This window comes from Dromiciops gliroides, chromosome 1 (genome assembly GCF_019393635.1).
Source record: "Dromiciops gliroides isolate mDroGli1 chromosome 1, mDroGli1.pri, whole genome shotgun sequence".
NCBI lineage: Eukaryota > Metazoa > Chordata > Mammalia > Microbiotheria > Microbiotheriidae > Dromiciops > Dromiciops gliroides.
Genome location: NC_057861.1, coordinates 437513548 through 437527944, shown reverse-complemented (window position 1 = coordinate 437527944; position 14397 = coordinate 437513548). Strand labels below are relative to the sequence as shown.

Genomic DNA, 14397 nt, shown 5'->3' with positions numbered 1-14397 from the left:
CTGAACAACAACAAATTAAGGAAAAGAGCTCACTGACCGGTTGCTCCTCTACCTTTATCTCAAACTCTCAAAATTTAAAGTAAAAAAATCTGGACTTCTTTCTTCGCTTGGCTACAAAGCTAACGTTCGACTAGCCTTTGTACCACTGATAAAGTATGTCACCCACCTCTTGAAAGAGAGTTACTGAATTCAAGGTACAGAAAAAAAAATATTTTTTTGGACCTGGACCAAGCAAGACTTTGTTTTACACCGCTACGGCATGTTTGTTTTACTTTTTGAAAATAAGAAGGTGAAGTGGGAAGAGGAGAAGACAAATTTTTGTTCATTGAAAAAACACTTTTTTAAAAGAAGGCTTTTCTTTGCCCTAGCAAGCGTTCCCCCGGCTCCCTGCTGCGTCCTGCTTACCTTGTGGGTGAGGGAGTGTTGCTTGAGGTGATGGGGCTGCACAAACTCCATACCGCACTCAGAGCAGATGTAGGGCCGGATGTCTCGGTGTTTCATCATGTGGTTCTGGAGCTGACTGGGGTACTGGAAGGTCTTGTCACACTCGGTGCAGTTGTACTGGATGGGGCCGCGGTGAGTAGTGAGGTGCCTCTTCAGCTGGGCCAGCGTGGGGAAATCCAGGCCACACTCCACACAGATGTTCTCCCTCCCGCTCTCGTGCTTGGACTCATGGGCCTTGAGCTCGCTGGGGTAGGCGAAACCCCGGCCACAGATCCTGCAGTTGTAGGGCTTCACTTCGCTGTGCTGCATCATGTGCCTCTTCAGGTGGCTGGTCTGGGTGAAGGCCTTGTGGCAGACCTGGCACTTGTGGGGACGGGTCCCCTGGTGGGTCAGCATGTGGGTATGCAGGTGGCTGAGCTGCTTGAAGAGCTTCCCGCAGCGGGTGCACGCGTGGGGCTTGATCCCGCTGTGGCCCAGGATGTGAGTGACGAGGTTGTACTTGGAGGTGTAGGACTTTTCGCACATGGGGCACTGCCAGCGCTTCTGCTCGCCGCCCACGTCCACGTAGTAGCTGTCATCGATCTGGATGTTGACGTCCACCCGCTCCACCTTCTGCTTGCTCTCCTCGCTGTCCTGCCTCTCGGCTTTCTGGGGCACTGGAGGTTGGGTTGGACGCTTGGGCTGGAAGGGGTGCCGGCTGTAGGAGAAGCCTGGGGGAGGCATGAAGAAAGGGAAGACCAGGCCCGGGTGGACTTTGGGGTAATAGGGGTAAGGTGTAGATAGGAATGGTGGGGGAGGGGGGTGGGACCACATGGCGCTGGGTTTGATGGGCTCTTGCTTGATGGGTTTGGCCCCCAAGTGTTCTAGGGTACGGTAGAACTGGAAGCCGATGTTACAGAGGTCGATCATCTGGGCGTCATACTTGGGGCGTGGGGGTTGCTGGAAGAGCAAAGGCAGGCCGGGAGAGCCGTGGCTTTTGTCCTTATCAGGTTGGTGGGAAGTTGTGGCATCAGCCGGAGTGTGGTTATAGGGCATTTTAGTGGGCATGCTCTTCCGTTTCCGAGACCCACCTCCTTCTAAGATTCCTGGAAATCCATCCAGGTCTCCTGAAGGAGGTTCGTACCGAAACTGGGCAAAGGGTCCCCCGAACTCTTCGGTGAAGGGTTGTCTCTGGTGAGATTTCATCCTTGGGGCTCCCAGCTGCAGGCAATGGGGGAAAGGCTGCGCTCTCTTCATGCCCATGTTGAAACATACATCTTCGTCTTTGATCATCCTTGACTCGTTCTGCATTGTTGGTGGCTTCCTTCAAAAAGAAAGAAAAGTTTAATTGAAAACTCTTCACCTTCAGGTCTCAGGTGGATGAGCTCAGTACAGATTTATGGAGAGTAATACCCGCTTAACATTGACCTTAATTTCTTCTTCCCAGGGCCATTCATGATACCACTTTAACTTTCCCCATGCAAACAAGGTCAGCAGACTTACAGATCATTGGAGTTATGCCCTGAAAACTCAAAATTCTAAATCACCCTCAAGTCCAGTGTGAAATTGGACATAATCTTGAGTTCCTTAAATCAAATCTTCAAATATTTATTAAGCATCTACTATGCAAACTGTGCTAAGGCATGTTTCTTTGGTGGATGCACCTACATCACAGCATTTGGGGGTAAATCATATTAAATGCTCCTATTCCATAATAACCACTCATGTAATTTATAAGTAACAAGCCCCAAGCTAAAGTCAGGTAAAGGCTTGGAATGATAATGATTAACTCCTTCCTATAGCATGTTAAGGTTTACAAAGCACTTTCCTTGCAATACACCATTGGGAGGTAGGTAAGGGAAAACTCAGACCCCTCAATTATTAGCTTTGCAACCTGGGGCAAGTCATTTTTTGGTTTCAGTTTGTTGTTTAGTCTTTTCAGTACTTCCCTAACTCTTTGTGACCCCATTTGGGGTTTTCTTGGCAAAGATACTGGAGTGGCTTGCCATTTCCTTCTCCAGCTCATTTTTATAGATAAGGAAACTGAGGCAAACAGGGTTAAGTGACTTGCCCAGGGACATACAGCTAATAAGCGTCTGAGGCCAGATTTCAACTCAGGTCTTCCTGATTCCAGGCCTTGTACTTTAGCCACTGTGCCACCTACCTGTCCATGGACCTCAGTTTACTCATTTGTAAAATAAGGAAATTAGACTAAATGGTCTCTAAGGTCCCGTCATTGCTAAATCTATAATTAACAAATGTAGAAACTGAGGCTATAAGAGGTTAAGTGACTTGCCTGTGATCAAACAGGTAAAGAATATCTAAGACTAGATCTGACCCCAAGTCTCCTGTCCCCTGGTATCTGAAACAAAATGTCCAAGTTGGGAAACTTCTTCAGGTATGGCTTGCTCTCTCCCTATCCCTCTTTCCAGCTGTCTCAGTGATGGGAGGTAGAATGCAATCCATCTGGACTAGAGCTAAAGTGAGTCCTATCTCTGGTGACAGGTTTGCACAAGGGCAGCCACTGCCCAAGAACACCTGCCCTCTATCCAAAACATGCACTTTCATTTTCCTCAACCAAGAAAGTTGTGAGTCCTAGTAAACATAATGAATATGTGTGGGAAGTGGGGTGACTTTCAGAGATCTCAGCCAAGAGAATGGAAATGTTTCCTCTTCCAAATCACCTTAACCTATTGATGAACCAGTGATGAACAATCTCAAGTCACATGACTAATTCACCACATTCTCAATGTCAATGAAGCTGATCTATTACTCCAGCTGCAGGTAGGTTTGGGTTGTGAGGAGTCCATTCTTGGCAACTAAATTCAGCATGTAGTTCAGTACAACGGTGTCAAATTCAAATGGAAACTGGGGCCACTTTTAAGCCGTACTTAAGGATCCCTGTGGGCTCATATTGACTTAGAAAACCACATATTAACATTATCTATGTTCTATTATATTTCTACTTATTTTGTTAAATATTTCCCAGTTACATTTTAATTTGGTTTGGACCTTTTGTGTTTGACACCCCTGACTCTGTTGCAAAGAGAAGACATTAAATAGATGTTGCTGAATGAATGATAACTAACATTTGTATAGCATTTACTATATGCCAGACACTTTGCTAAGTGTTTTACAAATATTTATCTCATTTGATCCTCACAACAACCCTGGGAGGTAGGTGCTATTATTATCCTCATTTTACATCTGAGGAAAATGAGGCAAATTAGGTGATTTGCTGAGGAGTCACAAAGCTGCTAAGTGTCTAAGGCTGGATTTGAACTCAGGTCTTCCTGATTTCATGCCCAGCACTCTATCCACTAGGCCACCTAAGGTTCCCCTGCTTGAATGATGTAGTTAAGGCACAAATAGAGTCAGTCTAGCCTTGTGTTCCTCTCTGGCATGAGATTTAATGGAGACAAAGGATCCTGCTTATTGATGGGACTAGAGTAGGTCCCTAAAGGCAGCTAGAGCATGCAATGGGAAGAGCACTGGGCTTGGAATCAGGAAGTCTCATGTTCATGAGTTCAAAACTGGCTTCAGACACTTGCTAAGATTGTGACCCTGGGCAAATCACTTACCCTATTCATCTTAGTTACTTCATCTGTAAAATGAGCCGGAGAAGGAAATGACAAACCACTCCAGTATCTTTGCCAAGAAAACTTCAAATGGGGCACGAAGAGTCGGACCATAATGACTGAAACATCTTAACAACAAAGGGTAGGATCTTAGACAACCTCAGAGCCAGGATCCTCTACACTGTGGCCTAAACATTGGTCTGCATAAAATGGGTGATTTGCAAGGATTGGGAAGGCTAACTTCATGCTGGAGTCTCACTATAGTTCTTGGTTAAATAGTGTTTATCTCCACTCTAGGCAGGGTTTGAAAGCACACTGATTATCCCTCATTAGTACATAAGTGTCCTAATGAGATGTTTGTGGATTTTTTTGTACAATGAAAAGCTAATTTCCTTAACTACAAAGTGGGGTTTGTGTGTGTGTTGGAATGAAACACAAACACACACACACACACACACACACATTTGCACTCACACACAACAGCCAAACTGCCAACAATTCACATCTTTTAACTCCTGAGAACCATTGGGAGTTTCTTAAAACCTCTGAAAGAGGGGCAGCTAGGTGGTGAAGTGGCTAAAGCACCAACCCTGGATTCAGGAGGACCTGAATTCAAATCTGGCCTCAAACACTTGACACTTACTAGCTGTGTGACCATGGGCAAGTCACTTAACTCTCATTGCCCCGCCCCAAACAAACAAAAACTCAGGAGAGGACTAAGTATTAAAAAAGGATAGAGATTTTCCCTGCCTGCGTGAGCTTTAAGTAAGTTCCTTCTGAGCCTTGGTTTCTTCATCAATAAAATGGAGATGAAGTAGCATGACTTAAGGAGAGACAGAAAGACTGGACTTAGTTCATCACAACTGGCTGTGTGACTCTGACTAAAAGTCACTTAATTTTCCACTGTCCCAGGCCATGCATCGACTATAAAGTTCAAAGCAGTTGTGGATCTGCTGCATAAGGAGAAGGAGATTCTTTTTTTTTTTAGTTTTTTTTTTTAGTGAGGCAATTGGGGTTAAGTGACTTGCCCAGGGTCACACAGCTAGTAAGTGTTAAGTGTCTGAGGCCGGATTTGAACTCAGGTACTCCTGAATCCAGGGCCGGTGCTCTATCCACTGTGCCATCTAGCTGCCTGGAGAAGGAGATTCTTTACTTTGAGCTCTCTACGCCCATGAAATTTCAGGTCTAGAATTTCCCCAAATTATTCTTGTTATTCTTGTATTTGGCCCTTTTTTCCCAGTAGGAGTTGGGAAACCACACTGATTTGTCCCCCTGGGAAGTTGGAGCTTAGAGATGGAAGAGGGGCATTGCAAGAATAATCCTGCCAGGAATACTCAGGAATTCCATTTCCTGCCTTCCTTTTTCCAGAACATCTGATTTAAATAGTGCTTTATAGTTTACAAAACATCTTACATATACTATCACATGTATGGAATACACAGAGCAGTTATTTTTATTCCTCCCATTCTGCAGATGAGGAAACAGGCTCAAGGACAGTAAAAACTTGCCTAAGGTGACAGTGATAGTAGGAAGGAAAATCAGAACTTGGACCCAAGTCTTATAGGTCTTCTCGAGTTTCCTCATATTCTTAATGACATTATTTCATCATCTCTCACTCCTGCCCGAAATGGTGAAATTAGCATGAGCATTAAATTGATAGCAGGGAATATAGAGGGGACGATGACTGGGGAGATGCTGGAAGAGCAAAGGCATGGAGGTTTCCCCCCTCTTCTTCCTCCCTCACTCCTTTCTCTGTCTGGAGCTTCCTAGAACCCATCCCAGCTGCTTGATTACTCACAAGGCTTGGATAAGATGGGAGTCAACAACTCTTATCATTCCAGTGAGAGGAAGGACCACTAGCCTTTGCCATCTGTTCTGTCACCGAATCCCAAGGTCCTTTCAGTCTTATCATCTGCCCTAAATTTACACCCTGCAACATGCCCTCCAACACTAACAACTGACCTACTGGCATACTCAAACAGTCCCTGGCTCTTAGCATCTGATGTTCCACCCCAACACCTGTAGGATCTCTGGACTTTTCCATTGTTGCTTCCAATGACCTTTCTTTTATGTGTTGTCTCCCCCAATTAAAGTGAGAGCAAGGATTGTCGCCCTTTTTGTTTTGGGTGCCAAATGATTAACACAATACCTGGCACATAGTAGTGACTGGCTGATTGATTAATGAAGATAGTGACACTCAACTTTCTTGAATGAAGAAACAAGCATTTGATAGAAAGACAAAAAATGAAACAATCTCCACCCTTAAGAATCTTACATTTTTTAAAAATTAGAACTGGTGATGTGGACTCAGACTGAGAGACTCAAGCAGCACCCAAAATGTCTTGTATCTCTCTCCTCCCCTTTCTACCAATCCATGTAGTCCCTTAGACCTAAAGGAAATGGAAAATGGAGAATGAGAAGACCGATTTGACTGGACTTAAGAGTGTAGGAAGGGGAGAAATATATAGCAATATTGGAAAGGTAGGTTGGAGCCAGTTGTGAAAGCCAGTCTGATATAATGACTGAGGCCTAGACCTTATAAAGAGATTTTTCAAGGCACGGGATCTCTTGGTCATTCGGTCAATTTTCTTTTTTTCTTTTTGGTGAGGCAACTGGGGTTAAGTGACTTGCCCAGAGTCACACAGCTAGTAAATGCTAAGTGTCTGAGGCTGGATTTGAACTCAGGTCCTCCTGAATCCAGAGCCAGTGCTCTATCCACTGTGCCACCTGGCTACCCCCATTTGGTCAATTTTCAACCTAGCTCACTTGACAAGTACAGTATATTTCCTCTCAGGCCAGGAGATCGAGGATCCATACCTGTAAGGTACAGAATGTCATTCTGTATAAAAGGTTTGGCGTAGTTACCATCTGTCTCTCATGGGGTTGAAAGGAATAGGATCCTCTTGGCTCTTTGTACTCATGACAGGATAGCTCAGGCATAGCTGCCGACAGTTATTAATATCCCTGTCCTCGAACACAGTTGGAAGGTGTGGATATGTGGACACCAAGTGCTAAAGAAAAGAAAGGCCTTGGCAGAATTATGCAGACCCCATGTCTTTCTCCCTGCCTAACATTGCAAGAAGGCACTCTTTTTCCCCCCAAGAGAATTGTTTATTTTGTCATTGTGGGTCCTTTGTGATATTTTTTTTTTTGGCTTAGGGTACTAGAATTTTGACTGGATTCTAGGAAACCCCAATCCAGAATTTTTCTGACTCTAAGCTTGAGACTATTTATTTGCACTTTGGTCTTATTAGGACAGAGTGGAGCCAGTGAAGAATTCAGTGTCCTTGATCCAAGGAAGAATTGGGGAATGGAGATCCCTTCACAAAAAGTGCCCTTCAGAGATAGGCCCAGCTGCCACCAGAGAATACCAGTTCATTTCAGCTGGGGCAGCTATGTTGGGCAGTAGTGCATGTTCCTGGGGAGGCTGATGTTGGCGGGCAAACCAATAACATGAGTTACCATGGGAGTGTGAGGCCACCCAGCTGCCTAAGGAAGAATAAACTGGACCAGAAATGAAACACTAAAACTCCTGTATTAATTAGTAGTGGGACCAGACTTGGAGGTGTCCACTGGGGTTCCAGCCTGGTTAAGATAGACTTATTCTAATTCAAGAACAACAACAACAAAGACGTCATGTTTCCAATTAAGGGAAGCCGGTCAGGCTTTCATGTCAAAGGCATAGAGTTCCATGCCCCTTCACCTACACACAACTCAATGATTTCTTAGCCTTTGTAACCTCTGCCCTAACTCACTCCAGGTTTTTTGAGAACAAAGTGCCAATCTGATATCCTCGGGAATGCTGCCCAGCTCAGGCACTGACAGGCAAAACTCCTTGGACATTTTTCATAAATTTCATAATTTTCATAACAAATATAAATTTAGCATACATTTCACAGAAATAAATCTAATCAAACAGATGACTAACTCCTGGCTCCATTGGGGTTCCATCAAATCAATAGGCATGGAATTTGCCAAATGGGACCAAGAGGAAGGAGATGGAAGAAGTGACACAGAACTTTAGAAGAACTTTGGATATCCGGGGTATGTGAATGCTTGGAGAGAACCAAGGATCACAGGACCACGGATTTTGAGCTGGAAGAGAATCTAAAGCCCATCTAATCTAACCCCTTCATTTTACAGATGAAGATGTGTTCAACATCACACAGGTGAATGCAGTGCTCCATCAGAAGTGTATACTACGCTTTGGGGAGCACTAAGGGCATGTGTGTGTCATTTGTCCCAATAGTCTTCTTCCATTCCCATAGGATTTTCCCCTCTCCCCCCTCCCCAATGACACAAATTGGTTGATCTCCATCCTTAGTTCACACTTAACCCTTTGCTTTACATCTTTCTTTTATCCTTTATATGTAGTCATGTATGTGTTTGTGTGTATCACTCCTAACATTGGTTAACTATGTGAGGGTCCTTACAACAAGCCTCATAAAGGGTTATCATCATTTACCATATCAGGAAACTGAGGAACAGAGAAGCCAAGAGTCTTGCCCCATGCCGTACAAGTAGGGAGTGGTAAAGCCAGAGTTCAGACTCAGAATCTGATGCTTTCTCACCATCCCTACACAATTGCTCCTCATCTCGAGGTCATCTCCCCCAGCACAGTGCTCTGAACATGATGGGCACTTAATCCATTGTCTTGTGATTATGGCCTTTGGATCATATATCCCCAAGCCCCTGATCTCTGCCTTCTCCCATGCAACCCTGTCCTCCATGTGACCCCCATAACTTGCCTAAAAGAGTTGGGAGGAAACACAAAAGTGAGAGTGAAACTGCTTTATCTGGAACCTTTAGGTAATTCCTTTTGCAGAGTTGGGATGGGTTAGGAAGGCAGGGGATGAAGGCTCAACAACGAGAGGGTCAGTATAGATGGCAAGCTGACCATTGGGTCACCCCCAGGTCAGTCTGGGGGAACCAGAAGAGGAACCCTGGGACTGTATCTCAAAATGCAGTCATGTCCAAAGGTCAGTGCCGGGCACTGTGTTAATCACTTTATAAAGACTATCTCATTTGAGCCTATCCCTTGAGGTAAGTGCAGTTGTTATCCTTATTTCACAGTTAAGAAAACTGAGGAAGACAGTTAAATGGACTTGCCCAGGGTCATACAGTTATAAGTATCTGAAGCTGGGTTTGAACTTATTACATTCTGATTGTGGAAAACTTGCAATTAACTATGTATATATAAGATATATAAATGAAAGGCAAAATCAGAGAGAAAGAACAATGCCCTTTCATTGGGGATTCACCTACTGCACCAAAATGTAAATGCTCCCCAAGTAAATGTACTGGTATTTTGTGGTTATTATTTGAATCCAAAGTCATTCTGGGAAATGCTATTAGAAAAAAACCACAATGAGTCAGCAAGCTAGGAGCAGGTTTATTTGTCTCCACTAAAGCCACTGATTTCTTCTCAGCCTGAAGGCCAAGAGACAGCAAATTACTCATTCCTTGAGCTTTCTCCACAGGAGAATGTGGGCATTCCTTTATTACCTCAATTCATTGGGACAAAAAGGGGGGGGGGAATAAGTTTTCTTATTTAAAAAATTTTCTTCAATTACATGTAAAACCTTTTTTAAAAATTTTGATTTCCAAATTCCCTCCTTCCTCTCTTCCCTCCTTGAGAAAGCAAGTAATTTGATACAGGTTATACATGAGCAGTCATGCAAAATATATTTCCATATTAGCCATGTTGCAAAAGGAAACACAAACCAAGGAAAAAAACAACACAAAAACTCCACAAGAAAAATAAAGTATGCTTCAATCTGCATTCAGACTCTACCAGTTCTTTTTCTGGAGGTGGAGAGCATTGTAAAATACATTTTCCAGAATTATATGAAATGAGTTCATCACTGCTTCTTTCCCTCTTTCTTTCTTCCCTTTGTGAGCTGGGGAAGTGGTGGCTTGGTTAGGCCTGGCTCAGCACTGCCCACAACCCTCTCTAAAGGAAGAGACACAAAGGGGCAAATGAGTAAAGGAAGAAAAGCACAGAAAAAAAAAATTACCTTAGGAGGGGCAATTCTGGGGAGGAGGCTGGAGAGTGAGAGGGAGGAAGATGAAGAACTGAGGGACCAAGGGGTCAGGCCTCAGTCTGGGGAAAGGGCAAAGCTGCAGGTTCCTCCAATGGGCTTGGTTGGGTTTTCCTGCATTTATGTGAACTGCTTCAGCCTCTCCATCAAGAAGAGAACTTTCTGATGGGTCCAGGAAACTGTTTTCATTCTTACTTAAAAACATTGCTGGGTCTCTTCCCACCTGAAAGCGTTTGCCAAGCAATGCTCAGGCTCAGCAAGCCCCAGCAAGGGATGGGCAAGGACCAGTTAGGCCTTGGCAGAGGAATATGTAGAAAGCCTCAAAGAACTAGGCCATTTGTCCTGAATAACTTTGTCCTGAATAACTGAATGTTGCAGAGGCATAGAGACAAGGAGAGATCCCTGCTTGTGATTAGGCAATTCTTTCTCTCAGCTCTTTTATCCATCAGTCCTGCTTCTGATTTAATTCCCAGACCCAACTTCCTCCTTTCCATTACAAAGGAGCTCCCTTTGTTGACAGTGCTTGGTCAGGTGCCCTGGATCACAAAGGTCATTGTTCCCAACCTTTTTCAGTCCATCTCCACCCCGAAGCCCCTCCAAGTTTCCTTGTCTGTAAAATGATGGGATACTTCTAAAGTCCCTTTTAGCTCCAAATCTTTACTCCTCTGATCCTGGAGAGAAGAGGAGGGTCACTGGAGTTTGTTGATTGAAAAAAAGAGGTTTTCGTAAACCTTCTTGTACAATATGAAAGAAAATGAATACTAGGGTTTAATCAATCAGTCAACAAGCATATATTAAGCCCTTACTATGGCCTAGGCACTTTGCAAGCATTAGGGATACAGGGCAGCTAGGTGGTATATTGGAGAAAGCACTGGCCTTGGAGTAAGGAAGACTCATCTTTATGAGTTTCTATCAGGTCTCAGATGCTTACTAGTTTTGTGACCCTGGGCAAGTCACCTAACCCTGTTTGCCCTCCCTTTCCTCATCTGCAAAATGAGCTGGAGAAGGAAATGGCAAACTACTGCAGTATCTTTGCCAGGAAAACCCCAAATGGGTCATGAAGAGTTGGACACAACTGAACAACAACAAACGTGCCTGGCTACTTTGTTATATTATCTTTACTCTTCATTTTACATCTACTAGCTACTGTTTATCTTTTCAAGTGACCGTGGTTTGCCTCCCTAACTAGATTCTGAATTCCTTGAGAGAAGGGTCTCATATCTTTGATCTCTCTTCCCTCACCAACAACATGTAACACAGTGCTTTGTACATACTTTGTACCCAGTGAAAGTTGATTGATGGACAGGCACCATGTTCAGGGTAGATCTGGGCCACTGAACTCAACCAGGATTTTGATGTCCCCTGGAGGACTCCTCTACTCATCTGGGGCCCGTGCCAACCTGACTTTACACAATCCGCCTGCCAGTCTATTCCCAGGGTGCTAAGTAGGTTATTATGTCAAGCTCTTGCTCTACCCTCTTGGCCTCAAATGCATGGCCTTCTCCTGGCATTAGTATGGGGGTTTGGGGTCAGTATGACAGACTCCCATGGCTTGATTTGGGAGAACTGCTCATTTCAGTGAAATGGTGGGGATGTGGAAATGAAGGCAGGTCAGATATAAAGATGCAAAAGGTTCTGGAAAAGCCCATGATGACATAGGATGTATGATGGGACAGACAGCACAAAAGCAGCTGATTGTTTTCCTGTGATTCCAGGGCATTCATTCATCGACATTTCAGATGGGCTGAGATGTGTAAGAGAGAGAGGTAAGAAAAGCAAGGAGGGTCAAGAAAGGAACTGCTTGGGGTGGATGGGACCATGATAACTGACACCAGATGATAAAACTGGAACAGCTGCTCCATTCTTTCATTTCTTTTTCTCTGCAAGGAAAAATGACCTTTACACTAGAAATAACAGAACAACAAAGACTTAACAGGGAGGTGATACTCCTGATAAGATGAGTAAGAAGACATAAGTTTGCACTTACTTTTGACAAATCCTATCAGCCGACTCAGGGGAAAGAACTACACCATATACATATATGCAAATTGGTTGTAAAGAGTATTCACAGCCTGCTTCCAGTCAACTGATCAGAATCTCCGTCTGTCTCTTGATTTCTGAGTGTTAATCATAAGGATTATTTCTAGCTGCATCCCTGAAGGCCCCATCCTCTTACCCAACCTTCATGTGGCTGTGAACCCATGTCCACTTCTACTTTTGTGTTTATTTTTTTCTGATCTTTGGTATGGGGGTGAGAAGAATGGTCTCCTAAAACTAGTTTATATCTAAAATCATCATTCTTTTCCTCTTTCTGATAAAAAGTGAAGCCTTTTGTTTCCAAAGGTATAGTCTAGAGAGATGTCCATCAGTAACTGCTATTAGTTTGTCATAGAGTGCATAGCTAGAACAAACTTTAGAACACATAGTACAACCTTATTTTATAGATGAGAAAACCAAGGCTCAAAGAGAGATGGTATTATTTAGTGGAAAGAGCACTGGACAGGGAATCTAGTGGTCAGGGGGGGTTCTAATTTCTTTGTGCATCAGTTTCCTGATGTGTAAAGACTAGATGACCTTTAAGGTGATTTTCAGCTCTAAGATTTTGTGATTCTCAAGTAACTTGACAAAGGTCACAGCTATATTTTCTTGGGGAAACATAACTTGACAAGGATCGAATCCCCCCCCCCCATCAATTCATGGTGAACTTACTTCTCTCCAGCTTCATTCCTATCTTCTATGCTTCCACCTTTGATTATAACCAATTAAATAAGAAGATGGAATTCAGCCAGTGTTATTGTCTCAAAATATTTTTCTTTCTTTTTTTTTTTTTTAAATCTTGCTTCTCCTTTTGATTACCTTTCCTCCATTCATGGAGCATCACTGGAATCAGGAAGATTCATCTTCCTGGTTTTGAATCTGGCTTCAGACATTTACTAGCTGTATGACCCTGGGCAAGTCATTTAACCTTGTTTGTCTCATCTGTAATTTTTTTTTTTAGTGAGGCAATTGGGGTTAAGTGACTTGCCCAGGGTCACACAGCTAGTAAGTGTCAAGTGTCTGAGGCCAGATTTGAACTCAGGTACTCCTGACTTCAGGGCCAGTGCTCTATCCACTGCGCCACCTAGCTGCCCCTTGTCTCATCTGTAAAATGAGCTGGAGAAAGAAATGGCAAAACCACTTCAGTGTCTCTGCCAAGAAAACCCCAAATGGGGTCATAAAGAGTCAGACATGATTGCAAAACAACTGAACATCAACAGATGACTTTTGTTTAAGCATTCTCCCTTCCTCAAAGACCAATGCTGGGCTCTCATCTGTCACCCAAACTATCTATCCTTACTGGGCCATATCTCTTTAGTGCCCTTCCCCCTCTTCAAGTTTTCACTGCCAGTACCAAGTCCAGACCCTGGTCACCACACTTCAGCAGGCTCCTAGCTAATTTCCCTGACTCCAATCTATTCTTCGAAGCTCTAACAAACTAATATTCCTAAAACACTACTTTTACTGTCTCTTTTCCCCTTCTCAAGAACCTGCAAAGATTCCACATGTCCCACTGAACTCAAAGCTCCCATGTCTTGTTATAAGGCTTTCCATAGTGGGCCCCGCACCTTCTATTCAACCTTATTTTCCACTACTTCTGACAAACTTTACAACTTCCAGGTGAACTGGGCCAATCTCCTCATCAGTCTCCACATGTGAGACACTAATTTTTATCTCTGAGCTATCACAGACATACCTCATTGCCCTTTACAGATATTGCTTTTTTTTTTTTTTTTTTTACAAATTAAAGGTTGTGGCAGCCCTCTGTTAAGGAAATCTATCTATGCCATTTTTCCAATATCACATGCTCATATCACATCTGTGTCACATTTTGGTAATTCTTGCACTATTTCAATCTTTTTTATTATTATCACATCTCTTATAGTAATCTGTGATCAGTGATCTTTGATGTTGCTACGGCAATTGTTTTGGGGCACCCATATAAGACAGTAAACTTAATTGATAAATGTTGTGTGTTCTGACTGCTCCATCCACTCTCTCCCTCTCTTCTGGCCAGTTAAATAACCCTACAATGGTTTCTAAGTGTTCAAGTAAAAGGAAGAGTCAACCAATGTGTCAAACTTCATCATTGTCTTATTTTAAGAAGTTGCTACAGCCACCCCAACCTTCAGCAACCCCGACCCTGATCAGTCAGTGGCCATCGACATCTAGGCAAGACCCTTCACCAGTAAAAAAGATGACAATTTAGGAGCAGCTAGGTGGCAAAGTGGAGGACCTGAGTTCAAATTTGACATCAGACTCTTACTAGCTATGTGACCCTGGGCAAGTCACTTAACCCCTATTGCCTCCAAAACAAA

General features: G+C 43.5%; 1 protein-coding gene across 1 annotated transcript in view; it reads right to left on the bottom strand.

Moving 5' to 3' along the window:
• ZNF366 (zinc finger protein 366) overlaps window positions 1–14397 on the bottom strand; it is a 117206-nt gene that overhangs the window by 47353 nt on the left and 55456 nt on the right. Inside the window, exon 2 of the mRNA XM_043980692.1 lies at window positions 406–1747. Coding sequence (XP_043836627.1) covers window positions 406–1734 — 1329 coding nt within the window. The 5' untranslated portion in view covers window positions 1735–1747. The remainder of the gene's footprint in view (window positions 1–405; window positions 1748–14397) is intronic.